Here is a 20,819-nt window from a genome sequence, read left to right as displayed (position 1 = left end):
AACTCCAACCTCCAGCAAGAGCAAGGAGCTCACAGAGCTGTATCCCATCACCACTGTACACTTTGGCATGACAGCAGGAGCTAAACTCTTGGAAACACTGGGCAGGTGGAATAGCAGGAGCTCATTGAGTCCATGGCTTTGGTCCTCACAGCATGTGTGGGAACTTCTGTTTTGTAGCAGAGCTGGAGCCTAATTAGGCCCATTTGGGGTGTCAGTCACTGAGTTCTACAGGAAACAAAGGCAGGACCCACTTTTCTTTCCTGCAAGCCCAAACTCTGCTGGCAGAATCTGGAGGTGACAGGAATGTGTTGGACCAGCCCAGGGCGTGCATGACACACAGAGAGGGACATTGCAGCTGTGACAATAAATTATGCCCTTAAAATCTTAGCATGGGGAACTGTGGTGGTGGAGAGGAACTTGCAGAGCTCTTTCTCCAGAATGGCCCTGGCCACCCGCCATAGGATCTTGTGCAATGTGGCAGAATGAATTCCTAGGCCACATCAGCCTGAGGCTTTGGCTGGTGACCACAGCAGTGCCTCTTGTTGGCTGTGGAGCTCTGCCAGGGGGACTGGATCCAGGGCAGGGTGGGCTTCCAGATGGCCCCAGCCATAATCAGTGATGGCCACTACACTTAGAGTCCTGCCACATCTCAAAATGTGTGCCACGGCTGGGCACCAAACTGTGCAAAACTGACCTACCTAGGCCTTCTCCCTGCCCTTGGGAGGAGACCAGGCATCCTTTCAAGGCTGGCCAGTGTCATCCTCAGCTGTTGTGGTGTCTTCAGAGGCTGGTGAGCTGAGACAGCACACCCTGATGCCTCAGAAGGGGATCTGAGCAGCCCTAACGTACTCACCTGCCTCAGTGTCTTCTGATGGTTTCTCATTTTTTCTCATTTCCACATCACTCTGAGCTGTTGTTTTGGCAAGTTCACAGGAAGGGGTGATGTCAGGAGCCAAGGAGTGGTTCTTTTCTTACTCAGGGCAGCTGTCAGAGCTATTTTGAAACTGTTGACCTGGCTGCCCTGGTTCATGTTAATATTGCTAAAAAGGGCAATGCCTGTTGTTCCTTTGCAATTTCTTATTCCTTTTTCTTCTTTTAACAAATTCCTCTTTTTGGACTTCCCCATGTTCATCCGTGTTGCAAGACCATTAGACTGTCAGGGTTTGCACCAGGGCTTTGCTGGGGAAAGGAGTGGCACACAACAGTGTTAATGAATGTAATCTCAGCACAGGTTGCCCCATCCCTGGGGCACACCCCAGGTGGTCACAAGAATGCTTTTTGTCCTGCAGACAATGCCCCGTGACTGCTGCCTCCAGCTGCCAGCAGTGACCTGGGTGCTGCTGCTGGTGACAACAGGTGAGCCCCACCTGCCTTCCTCGGGCAGTGAAAGGGTGGGGGGATCCAAAATGGGATGGGCAGGGAAAGAAAGAGCATCTGAAATGCTGCCCAGCATCATGGGTGCCTGGTGTGGGGTGTCTGAGCACCCCCCACTGTCCCCCCCCACAGCAACTCTGTCTTTTTGCCTTTCCAGCCTTTGCCATGGAGTGCCCCAAGATCAAGGTGGGGACGTGCAAGGACTGCATTCGGTCTGGTCCTGGCTGTGCCTGGTGCAAGAAGCTGGTAGGTTCCATGTAGCCTGTCGAGGTGTCAGCCCCCAGCAGCCAGCTAACAGGTGTCAAGACAGTCACTCTGCCTGCCTGACTTCATTGTGGGAGTGTTTCATGTCCTGCATGGAGGAAGGGGCTGGGAGGGATCCAACAGCCATGACCTTTCTCCATCAATACCCATCAAGGGTTTTCTTTTCTCCATCAATGCCCATCACAGTTTTCTTCTCTCCGTCAATACCCTGGGGACCCAGTTTGGGGGCCAGGTCATCTTGTAAGGTGCCTGTTCACCTCCTGCTCCTCTGATTTTCTTTTTCCTGCTGGTGTTGTCACACACAGAATTTCACCAAAGCTGGCGAGCCAGACTCCGTCCGCTGTGACACCATTGAGCAGCTGAAGCAGAGGGGATGCCCAGAAAGTGAGATTGTGTTTCCAGGCAATGAGATCAAAAGAACACAGGACAGCCCCTTAAGTGACAAGATACAGCTGACTCCACAACAGATGCACCTGAAGCTGAGGATAGGTATGCTTTGCCTGGCATTCCCAAAACCCTCCTTCTTCATGCCCTTCCACTCATCCCCAGATTCACCTGAGACACAGCAACATGTTGCAGCCTGCATTTCCACCCCTTTTCTTCAAGAGGGAGGAGGGGGGTGTGATGGCACAAGCTGGCGCAACGTGGCAGCTGATGCCACCATCCCTGTCCCTCAGGCCAGCCTGCTGTGTTTGACGTGAAGTTCCGCCGTGCCATGGGGTATCCCATCGATCTCTACTACCTCATGGACCTCTCCTACTCCATGCTGGATGACCTGGAGAACGTGAAGAAGCTGGGAGGGGAGCTGCTCAGGGCACTGGAGAGCACCACCCCTTCTCGGCGCATTGGTGAGCCTTGTCTTTGGCCTGGCACATCTGTTTGCAGCTGGGAAGAGCTGCAGGGCTGGAGGGGGATGCAGGAAGTGGACAGCAGGTGTCCTCTGCCAGGCTGAAGAGCATGTGCACTGGGGCCAGCAGAGTGTCCTTGACCTGTGCCCTGCCCCTGAAACTGCAATCTGGCTACCCTAGGGTTTGGCTCCTTTGTGGACAAGACAGTGCTGCCATTCGTGAACACGCACCCCGAGAAGCTGCAGAACCCCTGCCCCAACAAGGACAAGAAGTGCCAGCCTCCCTTTGCCTTCAAGCACATCCTGTCCCTGACCGACAACGCCGAGCGGTTCGAGAGCGAAGTGGGGAAGCAGTTCATCTCCGGGAACCTGGATGCCCCAGAGGGGGGGCTGGATGCCATGATGCAGGCAGCAGTGTGTGGGGTGAGTCCAGCAGCTGTGCTCAGGCAGGAGGGCTGCTGCTCCACACACACACACAGGTGGCTCTGCCCCTCTCTGGGAAGCCCATCCTGCCTAAGTTCTGATCTGGCAGCAGGGCAGCCCCTGCCAGCATCCTACCCCAGAGCCTCCTAACCCTGATCTCCCTTAACCCCCAGTCCTCGTCCCCCTGCCCCACGCTGTGGCTGGCACAGGACTTTGGAAAGGGCCATGCCTGCTGGCCCAGTCCTGCCAGCCCTGCTCAGGGACAGGGGCCACGCTCTGTGCCACCTGCAGGACCTGATTGGCTGGCGCAACGTGACCCGCCTGCTGGTGTTCGCCACCGATGACGGCTTCCACTTTGCCGGGGATGGCAAGCTGGGGGGCATCCTGACCCCCAACGATGGCCAGTGCCACTTGGAGGACAACATGTACAAAAGGAGCAACGAGTTTGTAAGTGCTTGGGGGATGTTCAGCATCTCCAACACCCCCCACCTCGCTCCCTGTAATGGGTTAGCTGCACTACTTAATTTGTGGGTTTTTTTTTTTTGCCTTCACTTGGAGTCAGGATTAAAACACGAAGGAGATGGATTTCTTATTTAGACTTGGTTGTTTATTAAATTTTATCTACAGTATAGAAAATGTTGCAACACTTTAGCTATCAAGCCAAAAGTAAGAAAATGGAAGTGTTTTTAGCTAGTTACAACATCTTTTAAAGGCTAACAAATCATTTAAGAGCTAACATCTATATTATTTATACTTTCAGCCTAATAACCAAACACCTGTGACATGCACTGTGGTACTAACTATCCAATACAAAAGCTACCACCTGAAATCATGAAGAAGAAGGAACAAGAAGGAAAAGGCAATGCTTTAAAATGTCCATTTGGTTTCCATACCTATTACAATATTCTAAAACCCCAAATTCAAAACCCTTCACCATGTGGAATTACACGCTTCTAATTGCACACTAGTGATTCTATCTCTATTACTCAAATTTGGAAGCCTTCTCCAAGGCCTTAAGTCAAAAGCAGTGCTCTTTTGAGGGTTAGTGTCAGAAAGAACACAAAGTTCAAAACTCCCAGGCTTCAGGGTTCCAACACTCACCCAGGCAGAAAAGACAGTGTCATGTAAAACAGCCTGTTGCCCAAAACATCACTTTAATCACCATAAGTTGTGCTGCCACACCTGAAGTGTCTATTCTTCTGCTGGTGGGGGAGGTTGTGCTGAGTGTGATATCCCTCTCCCCATCCAGGACTACCCATCTGTTGGCCAGCTGGTCCAGAAACTTGCTGAAAACAACATTCAGCCCATTTTTGCTGTCACCAGTAAGGTGGTGGATGTTTACAAGGTGAGATTATGTTAGATGGTCCAGGTGCCTCCATGCCCTTTCCAGGAGGACAGACAGAGCTGTGTGTGTGTCTCCTGCTCTGCTGTGGTAGGAAGTGCTCACCTCTTTGCTCTCCACTGGCAGAAACTCAGTGAGATGATCCCAAAGTCGGCAGTGGGAGAGCTGAATGAGGACTCCAGCAACATCATTGAACTCATCCAAGTGGCCTACAATGTAAGTGCTGGAGTTCCCACCCCTCCAATGACATCACCTGCATTTCCAGAACCACCCAGGCAGCTGAGACCTGACCTGTGGTGCTCTCTGGCTCTTATTCCTGACCCACAACCCCATACCCTCTTGGTTCAGTCTGCTCTTGGACTGATGGCACTTTCTCCACCATTTTTCCAAAGAACCTCTCCTCACGGATCATCTTGGACCATTCCACTTTGCTGGACACTCTGGATGTCAAATATGACTCCAAGTGCAAAAATGACAAGGACTCAGTGGATGAAGCAAGAGGCCAGTGTGACAATGTCAAGATCAATGATGAGGTATGCTCAGCTGTACCAGGAACACCCCACAGTTTCTGTTGCCCATCCTGTTTAATGACAGGAACCCTGGCTGCTCTTCCAGGCATTCTGTTTATATTATCTTAATGCCCAGAGTGTGTGGGAGGTGGGGGATCCTCCATTGTTCTGGCTGTGCATATCCTCAGCCTAGGGCCAATACCAACTGACAGCTGGGCATCTGTCCCTTCCCTGTCCTGCTCTGCACTTTCTAGGTCACCTTCAAAGTGAAGATCACAGCCAAGGCGTGCATTTCCAACTATTCCTTCACCATCCGGCCACTGGGCTTCACAGACACCCTCACTGTCCATGTGGCCAGCAACTGTGACTGCCACTGCAGTGACCAGCCCAACCCAGCTGCTTGCAGTGGGCAAGGCATCACTGAGTGTGGGATCTGCAGGTACGTGCTGTCCATGCAAAACACAATTTTAAATGCTGCCAGAGCTGGGGAATTGCTGGGAGAGGGATGTTGGGCCAAGCCAGAGCTGGGCTCTGTAGCTTTGCACAAATATTTTTTTTGTTCAGAGAGGTGGCTTCATGCATTCCCCTGTGTTCACAGAAACAGGGGGACACAATGAGGTGACTCTTCTGTTGGTGGAGGTTATGCTGTTTTCCTGAGGGCCTCAATCCATCCAACTATCCAACCATCCATCCCAGTATCAAATCATCCACCAATCTACCCTCTGAGCAGATACAGATTTCTGCAGAAATCTCTCAAAATCCCATTTCTTGGCTGCAGCTCACACAGGTCTTTAAGTGTAATTGTTGCTTCATGGCCTCTCAGTGGCAAGGAGAGGAAAAGACTGGGTTTCCTCAGGAAATACTCACACTTCCTTGGCAAATGCTTAGAAATTATAAATATAACAATAATTTTTGGGCATTTCTTTGGTGTGGTGAATCAGACTGGCGGAAAAGCAGCATTGCTGAGGTTTGCTCCCGGTCAGAACTCCAGCATGAGTTAGCACCAACATGCTGTCATTGGTTTTTGGTGAGGCTGTCCCTGATTTGCTCCACTTCTGGCCACTGACCCGAGCTTGCTCCTCTCCCCCGGGGGCAGCTGCAATCCGGGATACACAGGGAAGAACTGCGAGTGCGACACCAAAGGGAGGAGCAGCAAGGAGCTGGAGCACAGCTGCAGGAGGGACAACAGCTCTCTGATCTGCTCGGGGCAGGGGGACTGCGTGTGCGGGAGCTGCGCCTGCCACACCAGCGACGTGGCCGGCAAGGACATCTACGGCACCTACTGCGAGTGCGACAACGTCAACTGCGAGTTCTTCAACGGCTCCCTCTGCGGCGGCCCAGGTGACCCAGCTGCTCCTGCTCTGGGGAGTTAAATGCCCAGGGAGATGTGGCCTTTTGTGCCATAACCCCAGTGGGAGGGTCTGGGGTTGATGGTCCCACCACACCAGCCTGTAGGACCTCCCTGAGCATCCTATGGAGGGTGGTGTGGTGGGTGCAGGGTGGGTGATGCTCTCCTAGGACCTTGAGCATCCCACAGAGGGTGGTGTGGTGAGCACAGGGTGGGTGGTGCTCTCCTAGGACCTTCAGCATCCCACAGAGGGTGGTGTGGTGAGCACAGGGTGGATGGTGCTTTCCTAGGACCTTGAGCATCCCATGGAGGGTGGTGTGGTGGGTGCAGGGTGGGTGGTGCTCTCCTAGGACCTTCTTGAGCATCCCAGGAGTGTGGTGTGGTAAGAGCAGGGTGGGTGATGTTCTCCTAGGACCTTGAGCATTCCAGGAGGGTGGTGTGGTGAGCACAGGGTGGGTGATGCTCTCCTAGGACCTTGAGCATCCCACAGAGGGTGGTGTGGTGGGCGCAGGGTGGGTGGTGCTCTCCTAGAACATCCCTGAGCATCCCACAGAGGGTGGTGTGGTGGGCACAGGGTGGGTGATGCTCTTCTAGGACCTTGAGCATCCCACAGAGGGTGGTGTGGTGGGCACAGGGTGGGTGATGCTCTTCTAGGACCTTGAGCATCCCACAGAGGGTGGTGTGGTGGGCGCAGGGTGGGTGATGCTTTCCTAGGACCTTGAGCATCCCATGGAGGGTGGTGTGGTGGGTACAGGGTGGGTGATGCTCTCCTAGGACCTTGAGCATCCCACAGAGGGTGGTGTGGTGGGTGCAGGGTGCGTGATGCTCTCCTAGGACCTTGACCATCCCACAGAGGATGGTGTGGTGGGCACAGGGTGGGTGGTGCTCTCCTAGGACCTTGAGCATCCCATGGAGAGTGGTGTGGTGGGCACAGGGTGGGTGGTGCTCTTGTAGGACCTTGAGCATCTCACAGATGGTGGTGTGGTGAGCACAGGGTGGGTGATGCTCTTCTAGAACATCCCTGGGCATCCCACAGAGGGTGGTGTGGTGGGTGCAGGGTGGGTGATGCTCTCCTAGGACCTTGACCATCCCACAGAGGATGGTGTGGTGGGCACAGGGTGGGTGGTGCTCTCCCAGCAGGGGCAGAGGGAGGTTTGCCTGGCTGCCTGCAGGATGTGAAGGCTTTTCTCTGCAGCACGCGGGCGGTGTGACTGCGGGGTGTGCAAGTGCCATCCTGGCTACGAGGGCAGCGCCTGCCAGTGCCAGCAGTCGACGGAGGGCTGCCGGCTCCACAGCCAGGGCCCCGTGTGCAGCCTGCGTGGGACCTGCCACTGCAACCGCTGCCAGTGCTGGGACAAGTACCAGCCCCCCTTCTGCCAGGAGTGCCCAGCCTGCCCCTCGCCCTGCGGGAAGCACGTGTGAGTGATGCACACAGGGGCAGCGGGGACCCCCGGGGTCTGGCCCTGCCTGGGCTTTAGCTGTAGCCAGAGCCTGGTGAGAGGGTTTCTGCCCCTGCAGATGCCAGCTGAGGCTGCTTGTTTTGCAGCTCCTGTGTGGAGTGCAAGTTCTTCGGCAGCGGCCCCTTTGAGAAGAACTGCTCCCAGGCCTGTCCCAACATCAAGCTGCCCATGAACTCAACAGAGGTGGGCACAAATGATAGGAAATGCAGGGAAAAGGATTCCCAGAACTGCTGGATGTCCTTCCGTATGATCCAGGAGGATGGCAAGGATATATACACCATCATCGTTGATCCTGACAGAGGTATCCCACCCCCACTCCTCCTGCCCTGCCATGGCAGCCTCCTGCTTCACCAGGGCTGCAGCCCAACACTGTCTGTCTGTCCCACAGAGTGCCCAGAGCCCCCCAATGTCCCCCTGATCGTGGGCAGCACCATCGCTGGCGTGTTCCTCATAGGCGTCCTGGTCCTGGTCATCTGGCGGTTCCTGATGGAGCTGCTGGACCGTCGGGAGTATCGCCGCTTCGAGAAGGAGAAGACCAAAGCCAAGTGGAATGATGTAAGAGAGCCCCTCTGTGCCAGTGGGGTGTTCTGGGCTGCTCAGATCCACTGGGGAAGGGACACGAGGAAGGGACATCCTTTCTTCCAGAGGCAGCCATGTAGACCTGAGCTTGTTTTTCAGCTGGATTTTGCCATTTAAATATCCTATGGACTCTTCTTCCTGTGCTGTCTGTGCTGTTAGCATTGGGATGGGTGGGATGGGTAATGCTCTGCTGGAAATCCAACACAGCCCAACACAAACCTCTCACTTCTCTCCCTCCAGGCTGATAATCCCCTCTTCAAGAGTGCCACCACCACTGTCGTCAACCCCAGGTTCAATGAGTGAGGCAATACCTGGCAGTACTGGGACACACTGTTAAATAAGGAAATGCCAAGCTAAGGAAAGCTCAAACTAAGGAAAACTTAATCTAAAGCTCCTTCTCCTTCTTCTTTATCCTCGTGGTTTCATCCCTTCTTCCCCATCATGTCAGGTGTTGGCTGAGGGACTGCAGCCACGCCGGTCTGCTGGCCCACTGCTCGATGGTTGTGTTGGTGCAGCTGGTAGAGGGGAGCACCACAGCAGTATGCAGTGGCTCCTGCCCCATCTCCTGATGCTAACTTTGCTGTCTGGCAACAGTCCTGGACACCAAGCCCCAAAGCCAGCTGAGAGCACAGAGTGCTTCCAGCTTTGATTTTGAGCTGGGATTTCAAAACTGCCATCTCTCTTCTGCTCCAGCAAGATCTGCCTCCAGGCTGCTCCGTGCCTTCCCGTGCTGCACTGGTCTCTACCACTATGCCATGTTTTCCAGAGAAGTCTCTGCTGAGTTGGACATGAAGGGTCCAAGCAACTGCTCTAGAGGCTGCAGTGATATGATAGGCCCTGAGGGATAGTGAGCAGCTGTACCTTGTGATGAAGAGCAGCTGGAGAAGATGCACTGGATCTTTTTCCCAAATCACCAACTGCTTCCTGGCATCGCTCCCTGCTCAGACCTACCTCAGACAAGGTTCTGCCTGGGCTTCTGCATGCTTAGCTTACCTCCTCTGCAGAGTAAGGAGCCACTGTTGGATCTTCTTGATCTATGAGCACCTGGAAAATGCAGCTTGGAGTTCAGCCACAGCTTCTTCAATCCCCTGAGGCATGATCTCCCTGCTTTGTGAGTGTGTCAGACATACCAGGAGCCAGCTGTGCAAAACACCTGGCAGTACCCAGGGCATCTCCAGCTCAGCACTTATCCCAACCACGCACAGCAGCTCTTATGTTGTGGGTCATTCCTGTGAAATAGTGGTGCAATTCCTTATTTGCTTTATTATGGTTAATTTTGGGATTCATTTGCATAGAGTTGTATTGTGTTGCATCTTTATTTGCTCTCTGAAGGAGTTTAATATGAATAAAGATTAATATATAAGATAAATACATTTGTCTTGCTAAGAACTAGGTGCAAGGGCAGCATCTAAAGTGTTCATTGGAGAAACTACAGTCACACCTTGTCATTGCTGCCACCATCTTCCATAGGTACAGAGCCTGGGAAAGATCCCAGCTAGAGGAGCAAACTGTTTTCTACATAATTTGCCATCTGTGCCCTGAATGATGCTCCCTTGGGAGCCAAAACAAACTTACTGAATAGTGCAGAGCAGTTCTCCTCCACATCAGATCAGGGGTTAATTTGGGCCATTTTGTTGTCCTTAAGCTGTGACTGTGAGGGTCTAGGGCAAGGTAAGAAGAAGAAATTGTGTCTGATAATCCTCCTAGTACTACCCCAGGCTGCAGCTATTTTTGGCTTCAGGACCCTCAAAAAGTTGGCTTGTTTTTGCTAAGAGCAGCAATCTGCAGGCTAGGACACACTGGTCAGGTTGTAGAATCACAGGATCATTAAGGTTGGGAAAAAACTCTAAGATCATTGCTCATCTAACCATTAACCCAGCACTGCCAGGTCCAACACTAAACCATAATCTCTAAGGGCCACATCTACACACCACATCCCTTGAGACCTTGAGGCTTTCTGCACACTGTACATGACAGGCTCCCCTCACCTGGGAAAGGGAGAGAGGCCAAACTGCTTCCAAGGAGCTTCCAAACCACATCCCAAGAGAAACAAAATCACCCAGCTGAGCCAACAGTCCGTGCCTTTGTTTTTATTGCAGCAAGGAGCTCCCCATACATTTAAACCACTCGTGTGCCAAAGGGAAGATTTCCAATATTCTTCAGATAATGGGACCAGCCCCACAAGTCTTCCAACCAGTTCAAGTTCCGTGCCAGGCGCTTTAGCAGCAGGCAGGTGCCACCCAGTCCTGCTGCCCCCACAACAAAGAGCCCTCGATTAATCACCTGCAAGCACAAAGAGAAACATCATCAGAGGCTGGGCCTGCCCTGCAGCAAAGTCATCACAACTGGCAATATCCCACCACCAGAGCTGCCCCCCAGAGCTGAGCAGTGCTGGGGTGCAGGATGCTCCCAAGGCACCACCCTTGGCCAACCTTTGTCTGCCACTTCCAGCGCTGAAGGGCCTCGTGGTAGCGAATTCTGGTGAAGGTCACCTGGGAAGGGGTTGCAGGAGAATGTCACTACCCCAGAGCCAGGCAGGAGGAGCTCACAGAAGTGGGGACAGTGCTGGCTTACCATGGTGTACAGTGGGACAATGGTGGAAGGCATGAGGGCGTGGAGAAAGTTGTCTACGCGCTTCCGGAAAATGAACCACGTGGAATTCACGTGCTCACGCATCTGCAACAGAGCAGCAGCCACCCCTCTGAGTTCTGTCAGAGCTCTCCTGTGCTTTGAACCTCTCCCACTGTCCTGGAGGTGCAGGGATCAGTGCCTCCTCATGCATCCTGCATCCTGAGAGCACCAGACCCATGGAATACGGGTGTGTGCGGGGCTCACCCACCTCTATGTAATTGTACATGGCCAAATCCGAAATTGCATGGTCGTCTGGCACCCTCAGCCTGGAGAACTCAGGGAGGCAGGCACCTGGGAGAGGAAAGCAGCAGTTCCCAGGCAGCTCCCTGCAGAGTATCCAGCTGCCCTCAGGTGCAGAGGGATGTTCCTCTGCTCTCACATGTCCCCAGGCACCTCACTTACCTAGGTCATTGTGGAACTGGTCCATTAATTCATCAAAGACCAGGCAATCTTCAAAGCCCTGGGAGGAATAGTAGGGGGTTAATAGCCATAAAGAATGCATACATTCAGCAGAAGTGCTCTCATGGGTGCTTAGCTAGGGTAGCTCTTGTAGCTCCCATCGACCACAGCTTCAGAGAAGGAGTCTTACTCCAGGCCCCTCTGACAGAAGTCTTGAGAGAAATCGGGGGGGATTGCCTTTCCCAGCTGCCTGGACCCCCCTCCCATACAGTCCTCTGCTTCATGGGAAGGTGGCACCATCACCCTGCCCCCTGCCCTTCCCAGGAGGAAATCCTGATGGGAGCTCAACCCCTGCCAACACAGAGGACATCAGGCTGTGGGGCAGGCCAGCACATGGAGTTAAACACTAAAACCAGGCATTTGTGGGTGAAAGGAGGAGGTCTCCACCAGCAGGGACAGGCCAGCCATGAACTTACAGCATTCATGCCCTGTCCATAGAAGGGCACAACAGCATGAGCAGCATCTCCCATCAGCAGGCACCGGGAGGAGAGGTGGTAGGAAGAGCACTTCACAGAGATCATGGCCTGGGCTGGCAGCAAAAAGTAATCGTGCTTCAGCTCTTGCCTTCAGGTAAAACAACAGATTTTGTTGTGTGGGACACCAGAAGAGGAGCAAGCTGTGCCACATCCAAACTCAGGAAGCCAGGCTCTGCCAGCTTTGGTATGCAAACCCCGAGCCTGTGCACTGGGCTGTTTGTGCTAGGAAAAATGTGCAAGTCAGCTTCCCCCACTCTGTGGACCTGATATTTTGCCTACATGTTTTAAATTCTGCACAAAACTTGGTCTTTGGCATCTTGGTGGTCTTACTGTGTTCAGATGTTGGTCAGTGTAGGAAGGACATACCAGGGAATATCTGAGTTTCTCAGTTGATGTGAAGTCCTGGGACAATTCATTTTAAGAGGAAACTGCCTAACACAGCTGAGACTGTTGATATAACCCAAGAAAAAACCCATCCCATAAGAGGTAACTGTGTTGATGAGTGAAAAGGGGAGACAGGAACACTCACTCTCCAATGAGGGGAATGGCATCTGGGAAGTAGGTCTGGAAAAATCCCAGCACTTGCTCGCCTGTGGTCAGCTTCTCAAATTCCTCAAAGGGCATGAAGAGGGTGCAGGTGAAGGACTTGTCCTGCCAGCCAAAAGAAGGTCAGTAAGAAGCCCAGGGAGAGCACCTGAAGCAGCAGCTCAGTGCCCAGCCTGCCACCTGGCAATCACAGTGTCCCCCTGGCACAGCAAGGGACAAATGCCAGGCCACCCCTTCCTCAAGGTGGGCAGGCACAGGGGAGGCAGAAACTGTGTGTGGCTGGCCACAGGGGACAAGGTGAGAGGACACAGTCTTAAGCTGCAGGAGGGAGGTTAAGGCTAAACATTAGGAAGGATTTCTTCACAGAAAAGGTGATTAGACATTGGAACAGGCTGCCCAGGGAGATGGTGGAGTCACTGTCCCAACAGGTTTTTAAGGAAAGACTGGGTGTGGCACTCAGTGCCGTGGTCTGGTTTGGGTCACAGGCTGGACTCTGTGATCTAGAGGTCTTTTCCAATCTAATTGATTCTGTGTTTGGGTTATTCTGTGCCTCCTGACCCTCCCAATCCCTGCCACCACAGCTCTTCATCCCCATCCTGTGCCCCAAGGGAGCAGGGCCCTGGGTTAGCACCATGTTGGGCAGTGCAATCATCATGAAGGTGTTTCTTGGCCAGATGTGGAGGTAGTTGGGTTCCATGGCAAACTGAAAGAGAAAGAAAATTGCCTTGTATCCTGGACCTGCCCTGCTCAGCTTCCCCAGCCCAGGCTCTGGCTCTCCTCCACACCAGCACAACAGTTCCCACAACAACCACAGGGTTCCTTTCTGCTCCCTGATGCTTCAGGGAGAGCAAGGGAAAGAGGAAAGGGTAAGAAATATGGGAAAAAATCTGATGCTTTGCAATTGCTGATGTCCCCACAGACATGTTCCCATACCTCCAGCACCTCTCGGAGCCAGAATTAATTCCACCACTCCAGGAACAGCTCTCTAGGATTTTTGCATGCAGGTACCAACACTGGCCCCACTTTTGGAAGAGGAAAAGATCCATAACTTCTCTTTGGAAAGGTTTAATCGTTGCTTGACCCCCAAGTGAGGAATTAATTCTTCCAAAGCTGGTATAGCAGAGCAGCAGTGAGAAGGGGGTGGGCTATCCAGGCTGTGAAGGTTTTAGGGGCCCCTATGAAGGTTTTAGGGGTCAGGCACACTCACATCTCCATCCTTGGGAGGGATGGTCAGCTCCATGTAGCCATGGGGAATGTACTCATGGCTGTAGTTGAAGCGTGTTTGCCTCATGAACTGTTTCCTCACTGTCGAGAAGGCTCCGTCACACCCCACTATGAGATCGTAGGTCACTTCCAAGGTCTGCTGGTCAGATCTGAAACAAGACAGTACCTTGGATCAATCTGATCTCTAAGGTCCCTTCCCACCCTAACCACATGATTCTGTGGTCAATCCTCCTGTAACTCCAGGCAGCTCAGCACCATTGTGCCCAGAGGATCTGCCTTTTGCAAAATGTGTTAGTGACCTTCTAGGATGAGGGAAGATCAGCTCTCACTGCCTGGGAAGCACAGCATTAGGATAAATAATTATCAGGTCTACTCAGCACCTTTGGGATGGTGCTGCTGGTTTGCAGAGCCTGCAGCACCTGCCAGGAGGGATGAGGGATAGGACCAGAACTTCTGTGAAAGAGTGTGAAACAAGGTTATGGAACCACAGAATGGTTTGGGTTTGAAGGGACCATAAAGCTCAGCCCCTTCCATGGGCAGAGACACAACACTGGGGTGCTCAGAGCTTCATCCAGCCTGGCCTGGAACACTTCCAGGGATGGGGCATCACCAGTTCTCCACCCTCTCTGAGGAGCAATCTGTCCCTGATCCCAGTGCTATGGATACTGGTACATTTATCCCAGGCTGAGGGCTTAGTGAACTGCTAAAACCTTTCTCAATCTCCCCATAAATGCTGCCTTGATGCTTCTCCCCCAAAGCTGGAACAAGGTTTTGCCTGCACAGTAGTTTCAAAACTTAGATTGCTCAATTGTTTGAGGTTTCATGAATGATTAAGCAGAAACTAAGTGACCACAGTGCTCGATCCCACACTTGTCCAGGAATTACCTTTTTATGGATAATGTCCCCAGCTCTGCATTGCACCCAAGGAGCTTGTGTCCAAAGAACAGTTTAGTGTTGGAGTACTTCTCAGCAGCTGTGAAAAGAAAAGAGAACTAAATGTAGAAGGGTTTACTGTGACCACAAAAAAATATTTCCAAGAGATCCATAAATTATAGAGATTTTTGCTATTGCAGCAAATAATTTGCTGTGCTATGTGGGGGCCAGCAGGCAGGGCACACTGAGACTGGTCAACTATGGCATAAACTACTTGAAAAATGCAAGGAATCCTGCAAGGATTTTTTTCTTCCCACAATGACATGAGCCATTGGTTGCTTTCCACCATCACTCCACTGAAGTTCAGGATAGGATGAGGTGCCTGCAGTCAGTGGGGAATTTGCATAAATTTGGTCACAAATTAGAGCTCCAATTTCTATCTGTCTCTGTACAAGCAGGGAAAATGCCACAACAAGGCTCAGGAGGTGTCTCCTCCTTTAGCTGGGAAGCAGCACAGGTTTTCCTCTGCTAGTTCAGCTTTGCACTTCCTGAGATCTGGCTAAGGGAGCTTGGGGCTCAAAGTCCTCTAGTCATGGGGCAAACCCTAAATCCCCAGCAAAAAGTGTGTTAGAAGAATAGAAGGATTTGCAAACAGAAGTGACAACTTACCTGTCAGCAGCTCTTTGTTTAAGTTTGCTCTGTCCACAGAGAGGATGTACTGCAAGGCAAACAAACAGGGGTTCAGAAAGCTTTGCTGAAGGACACCCTGCATGCCAGACAGGACACCCTCCCTTCCCAGTAATCCCTTTCCCCATTCCCTCCAGCCTCTCCCCCATCCATGAGCCCCACACAGTCCATGACACAGAGACACAAATGCTCTGCAAAGCAGCTCCAGTACCTGGTTCTTCTTCCCATAAGGGATGGAGTATTTTTTCCCTGAGGGTGTGTGTATCCTCCTTGCCCTCATGGGAATGCCCTTGGCCACAATCTGAAACAGAAGGGAACACAGTCCACACTTCTGGCCAAAACTGTGAGTTTTAGAGCATCATCCCCTGAGCCAAGCACTGCACTTGAGGAAGAGTGGGGGGCTCTTTCCTCACACATTTCCAAATCACCAGGGAAAACTTTAACAGGGCTGTCATGTCAATTTACTTCAGTTTACTGAGATTACTTTCAAGTTCATTCTCATAAAAATCAGAGGGAAATTGTTTTTGGACAGATGGGGCATGAAAAATCCCAGAGTGCTGGACAGGGCAGGGGATGAAAGCCAAATTACATCCTGGGACTGGGATGTGTGTTGTCAAAGCCTGGGCTCTGCAGGGATCCAGGGGCCAGGAGATCCCACCAGTGCCAACAGCTGGATGTTGAATGGTGTCAGTACCCTGCAGAAGAATGCTGGGCTCCCAGCCAAGCATGCTGGGCAGAAAGAATTGTGGATGGATTTCAGGGGTCAGCCCAAAGATCAAGGTTTTCTGGGAAAATACAACTTTGGGCACGTCAGTGGGGAAAACAGCTGCCTTTATTGCATCCTGCTTTGTTGCATCAGCTCTTTTGGGAGTCCAGCTATTCCTGCCCTGATTGCCCTTTTCTCCTGCAGGGAGGAAAACACTGGAAGGTGCTTGGTGTCCCAGGGAAGCACCCAGTGCCTGCAGTGGGGCAGATCTTGTGCTGTGAAGCAGGGAGAGCCAGACTACAGGCCCTGGAAGAGGTCTGGCTGGGCATTTATTTCTTAACTGGTCTGGGAAAAATATTTCTTTGGAAAGAAGTGGAAAAAAAACCTGTTTATTTAACAGGCAAAGCACTTCCCAGCACAAAAATGAACAATACTAAACAGCAAACTTCTGTTTTGAAAGTTCAGGAAACTTCTTTTGCTTCAGTTAGCTAGAAAATCTAACTAAAAGTAAAGGAAAGCTCTTCCCTGCTATCTACTACAGACAACACTGTGTAAAAAATGCAAAAGAGCTGAAACCAGTCTGAAAGTTACAGAATTCAACACTCAGCACTAACAAGACCAACAATTAAAACCACAAAGATCACAAAGCATGCCCCCAGCAGGAGGACGTGGCAGGGTACCTGCTCCTCCATCCCCACGGCTCGCAGGGCTTGGCGGCCCCTGTGAGACAGCGCCAGGTTGATGCTCCTGCCACGGGCAAAGCTGGACACTCGGATATCTGCAGGGGAAGAGCAGCTGGTTATGGGCCAGGGAGAGCTCAGCCACAGCCTGGGTTTTAGAAATCCATCCGTTTAGGTGATCTAGATCATCTAAATCTAATTGATTTTTTTTTTTTGCAGAAAATCTGTTGCGTGTTCGCTTGTTCCTCCCTGGCGATAAATTGGGAAAGGCAGTAGTGGGTTGTTAGAGATTAACACAAAACCGTTAAATAATAAATTAAAGTGTTTGGTTTAGCTGTAAGATTTTCTCTTAAACTGTGCCTTACTAATTACTCTTCAGAAGATGGTGCCTAAATGAAGAATTGAGGTAGGATTTTGTAGGTTTTGCCCAACGAATTTAAGCTGTTCATGGAGAACTTTGGAGGCTTTCTCTAAACACTTTTAAATCTGAATTAACAAAACATATAAAATATTAAAATTATAGATACATTCAGTATGACTTGGTCAAAGAGCCTTTGGCACAAATTTGTCTGCTAATATCCCACTAGTAAGCTCTTGGAGTTGCTGTGTGTCCTCTGTACCAACCTACCAAAGAACATATAAAGAAAGTGTTGTGTCCTTCCCCCTAGTGTCCATTTGAGCCTGGTGAGGGGAACATCTCCCAAGCCCCCTGCAGCAGCAGCAGTGGGGCAGGGGTGAGCCCAGCCAGGATCCTCTGTGCCACCTCCAGCCTGGTGGCTCCAGCTGCAGCCAAGTGCTGCAAAGGGATTTCTGGACCCTGGCAGCACCCCACGTGCCAGAAGGTCCATTAACATTAACAACCATTCCCCCTCCAAATGGAGAAGGCTGAGCAATGAATGCCTGCCAGGTTCTGCTGAGAATGATGCTTTTTGGGCCATTGGCAGGTCACCTCCTTCATGGCAGGTGAGAAGGACATGTCTGGGCATTTAAACCATTTTCTCATTTAGACCTCCTGGGTTGTCTGGCCAGGGTGTGAGGCAGAGCCTCCTCATCCCAACATGAACATCAGTAAGCAATGGGACAAAAACTGGAGTGCTGCAGTAGGGTCCATCCAACTCAGAAGGCAGGAAAGAGTGATCAGAGGCTTTTTGAAGCTGTGGAACTTCTGGCAGCTGAAAGCTGAGCATCAGAACTGCCTGTTCTGATGTCTGTCAGGGCAGGAAGGGTTACTGCATGTCAGGCAGGGCTCCTCCTTTCCATCACTGCACACTTGAGTAATTTCACTTTCCATGGTATCATTCCCATCTACTTCCCACCTCTGCCCAGGTTTTTTTTTTTGTCTGCCAGCTGACAGATACTGAAGATGAACCATTTCTCTGCCTTTGAGCCAGTGGCTCAGCTCTAAATCTTAATTTCCCTTCTGTGGTGCCCTGTGGACCTGGAGGCTCCATCTCTCTTTCTGACCCAGAACTGTAAGATAATGCTTCCTGCAGAGACCAGGCTTCAGAGGTGAGGATTTAAATCAGTGTTTAAGCCAAGAATATAAAAAGGGCATCATTTTAGTAGCTAAAGAGTGGGTTCCCTCCATACAAGATGAACTTCAAATGAATGCTCCTCCTCCCCACAGGAGCTAAAGGCGGGAGAGAAAACAATATCCCCAAACTGCCACTGTCAGATTTCTTTATTTCCTTGCAGTTTCAGTGAGTTCACACAGCAGTGGCCAGGCTGACCTTACCTTCTCTGGCTTCATAAACGTCAACGTGGAAACCTCGTCTAGCAAAGAAACAGGCATTTAATGCACCCACCTACAAGACAAGGACCAGGAATGGTGCATGAAGGATTTCAGAGCTCACTGCTGACAGGCATCAAAGGAAAGAAGTGATCAGGGGATGCAGCTCAGCATAAACAGGGAGGTCCTTTGACCAAGAACCTTAAAGGATTTTTTACTGAAGAGCAGCCTGGCAGCCCTGTGTGACAAAAGCCACCCATCAAAACTATTTTTATAAAGGTATACCAAGCTCAGGGTTGTTTACACACAGCAGTTGAGTGCAGCAGGGTTCACCTCTTCAGCCAGAGACAGCAGGAGCTGGTGTAGGCAAGCTCCCAGCTCCTCTCTGGACTGTGTTTACCTTCCTCACTAGAATTCAGGGTACACAGTGAGGGAGAACAGTACAAATACGTCCTGTTTGTAATTTAAATAAATTTTAAAATTTAATTTCCATTACAAATTGCTGTCAGATCTGCAGCCTCTTCTGTCATCACTCTTTTCCAGTAAACTAATGTCCAAAAAGTCAAGGGAGAGATGTGGGTGCTGCAATGCCCCAAGCTGTCATAGAATCACAGACTCCCAGAATGGTTTGGGTTGGAAAGGATGCTAAAGACCCCTGCCATGGGCAGGGACACTTTCCACTAGACCAGGTTACCCCATCCAGCCTGGCCTCCAGTGTCCCACCTCTCTGCAAATAGCAGTGGATGAAAACCATTCCCAAATAAAAGTGGGCAGAGGAAGGCTTTACCAGTCTCAGTTCTTGCAAAGCATTTCACATTAGAGATTTGGTTACAGCAAAAATCAGCCAAGGGACAGGGCAACCTGGCAGCCCAAACAAGGACTGTTATTTAGTGTTTATTTAGTGGGCACCACTGCTCCACCACCACCCAAACCCCTTCATCCCAGAAAAGGACAGGAGCCTCCTACAGCAGGAACTCAATCAACCCCATCATCTGACAAAGGAATGATTTGAAGGAAAACATTCACCCCCACATTCCAGCAGTGTTTTCACAGCCCCAGCCCCCCAGCAAACTCAGCCATGCAGCAGCTAAATGCCATTTCCTACCAGACCACCACCGATAACAGCAACTCTTTTCCCTCGTGGGTCACAGGGCTCCATGCCAGCTCAGCCCCTGGGTGTCTGATCCCTGCTCTGTCCCTGGTCCCTCTGCTTCTCCCCAGCCCCACTGTCCTCACCAGGAGTGAATGTGGGTGGCTGAGTCATGCCTGGGTTCTCCCCCATCCGTATTAAAGTTTAACTCCCAGCCCAGAGGCTGTCAGGGAGTCAGCCTGGCTGAGCCTGAGGTGCTGAGATGGCAACAGGGTGTTATTCAGTCAGGGTGGTATTCAGTCAGGGTGTTATTTAGTTATTCAACAGGGTGTTATTCATTCAGGGTGTTATTCAGTTATTCAACAGGGTATTGTTCAGTCAGGGTGTTATTCAGTTATTCAACAGAGTGTTATTCAGTCAGGGTGTTATTCAGTCAGGATGTTATTCAGTCAGGGTGTTATTCAGTTATTCAACAGAGTGTTATTCAGTCAGGTTGTTGTTCAGTCAGGGTGTTGTTCAGTTATTCAACAGGGTGTTGTTCAGTCAGGGTGTTATTCAGTCAGGATGTTATTCAGTCAGGGTGTTATTCAGTTATTCAACAGGGTGTTGTTCAGTCAGGGTGTCATTCAGTCAGGGTGTTATTCAGTTATTCAACAGAGTGTTATTCAGTCAGGTTGTTGTTCAGTCAGGGTGTTGTTCAGTTATTCAACAGGTGTTACTCAGTCAGTCCCCAAGGAGCACACCCAGAGCAGGAGCAGAACTTGCATCACTGGGATGCAACTGCAGAGACATTGGTGGGACAGTGGGGGGTGACTTCTGCAGCCTCACAGACTCTCTCCTGAGGGTGGGATGTGAGCCACACTGCTTGCCCAGGAGCCTCACCCCATCTTTGAGGACACCTTTCTTCCAAGGGAGCTGTGTGTGCCTCAGGCATTTTGGGCTGTGATGCTTAGGAGAGGCTCCATGCCTGCTCTGCAGAGGCTTTCCAGGACTTAGACAAGGCTGTGAGGAGACATCTCTGTAGGTGAAACTACAGACATTCATATCACTGAGCACAATTTATTGCTGAACCTGCCAGGCACAGCAGATTTGGCTCAGGGAATTGTTGAGGTAGGAAAAGCCCTCTAAGAACATCAAGTCCCAGCTGTAAACCAGCTGTGCCAAGCACACCCCTAAGATGTGACCCTAAAATGCCACATCTATAGGGCTATCAAAGACCTGCAGGGATGGGCAGGACTCAAATGTTTCCCTGCTCAGCTTCTTCCAATGTCTGACAATGTTTTCAGTCAATAATTTCTTCCTAATATTCAATCTAAACTCCCATGACACAACTTGAGGCCATTTCCTCTCTCAGGTAGTTGTAAAAAGTGAGAAGTTGTGAGAGCAGTAAGAATCTCAAAAACAACAGAGCAGAGAGGGCAAAGAGCAAGGTAGGTTTTACATAGTAAATATATTATTCATTAATTGTTTTTGGAACACAGACAGCACACAATTGGCTTCCAGCAGTTACTATCTTTTCTTCATTCCAAACAAAATTTAGGTCCCTGGGTTTCCTTAATCAGACTCATTCAC

At 51.0% G+C, this 20,819-nt stretch overlaps 2 protein-coding genes across 2 annotated transcripts; one reads left to right on the top strand and one right to left on the bottom strand.

Annotated features, from left to right (window-relative positions):
* The first annotated feature begins 1,247 nt into the window (after nucleotides 1-1,247).
* Nucleotides 1,248-9,515, top strand: ITGB2 (integrin subunit beta 2). Its single transcript, XM_056496705.1, has 15 exons — nucleotides 1,248-1,356; nucleotides 1,532-1,620; nucleotides 1,944-2,127; nucleotides 2,316-2,486; nucleotides 2,667-2,908; nucleotides 3,200-3,355; nucleotides 4,158-4,253; nucleotides 4,377-4,466; nucleotides 4,643-4,783; nucleotides 5,014-5,198; nucleotides 5,856-6,100; nucleotides 7,303-7,525; nucleotides 7,654-7,868; nucleotides 7,956-8,122; nucleotides 8,387-9,515. Exons 1-15 carry the CDS (start codon nucleotides 1,272-1,274, stop codon nucleotides 8,447-8,449), a joined length of 2,352 nt encoding a protein of 783 aa, XP_056352680.1. The 5' UTR covers nucleotides 1,248-1,271; the 3' UTR covers nucleotides 8,450-9,515.
* A 705-nt stretch (nucleotides 9,516-10,220) lies between these two features.
* KMO (kynurenine 3-monooxygenase) lies at nucleotides 10,221-19,450 on the bottom strand. Its single transcript, XM_056496354.1, has 15 exons — nucleotides 19,263-19,450; nucleotides 18,164-18,233; nucleotides 16,429-16,526; nucleotides 15,254-15,343; nucleotides 15,025-15,073; nucleotides 14,368-14,455; nucleotides 13,466-13,631; nucleotides 12,890-12,961; nucleotides 12,242-12,363; nucleotides 11,653-11,800; nucleotides 11,180-11,237; nucleotides 10,986-11,068; nucleotides 10,721-10,822; nucleotides 10,579-10,638; nucleotides 10,221-10,429 (listed from the first exon to the last, which is right to left on the bottom strand). The coding sequence occupies exons 1-15, from the start codon at nucleotides 19,314-19,316 to the stop codon at nucleotides 10,265-10,267; spliced, it is 1,425 nt and encodes a 474-aa protein (XP_056352329.1). The 5' UTR covers nucleotides 19,317-19,450; the 3' UTR covers nucleotides 10,221-10,264.
* Between the last annotated feature and the right edge of the window lie 1,369 nt (nucleotides 19,451-20,819).

This window comes from Oenanthe melanoleuca, chromosome 7 (assembly GCF_029582105.1).
Source record: "Oenanthe melanoleuca isolate GR-GAL-2019-014 chromosome 7, OMel1.0, whole genome shotgun sequence".
In the NCBI taxonomy this organism is placed as follows: domain Eukaryota; kingdom Metazoa; phylum Chordata; class Aves; order Passeriformes; family Muscicapidae; genus Oenanthe; species Oenanthe melanoleuca.
The sequence above is the reverse complement of the archived record's forward strand: the minus strand, read 5'-3'. Positions and strand labels throughout refer to the sequence as shown.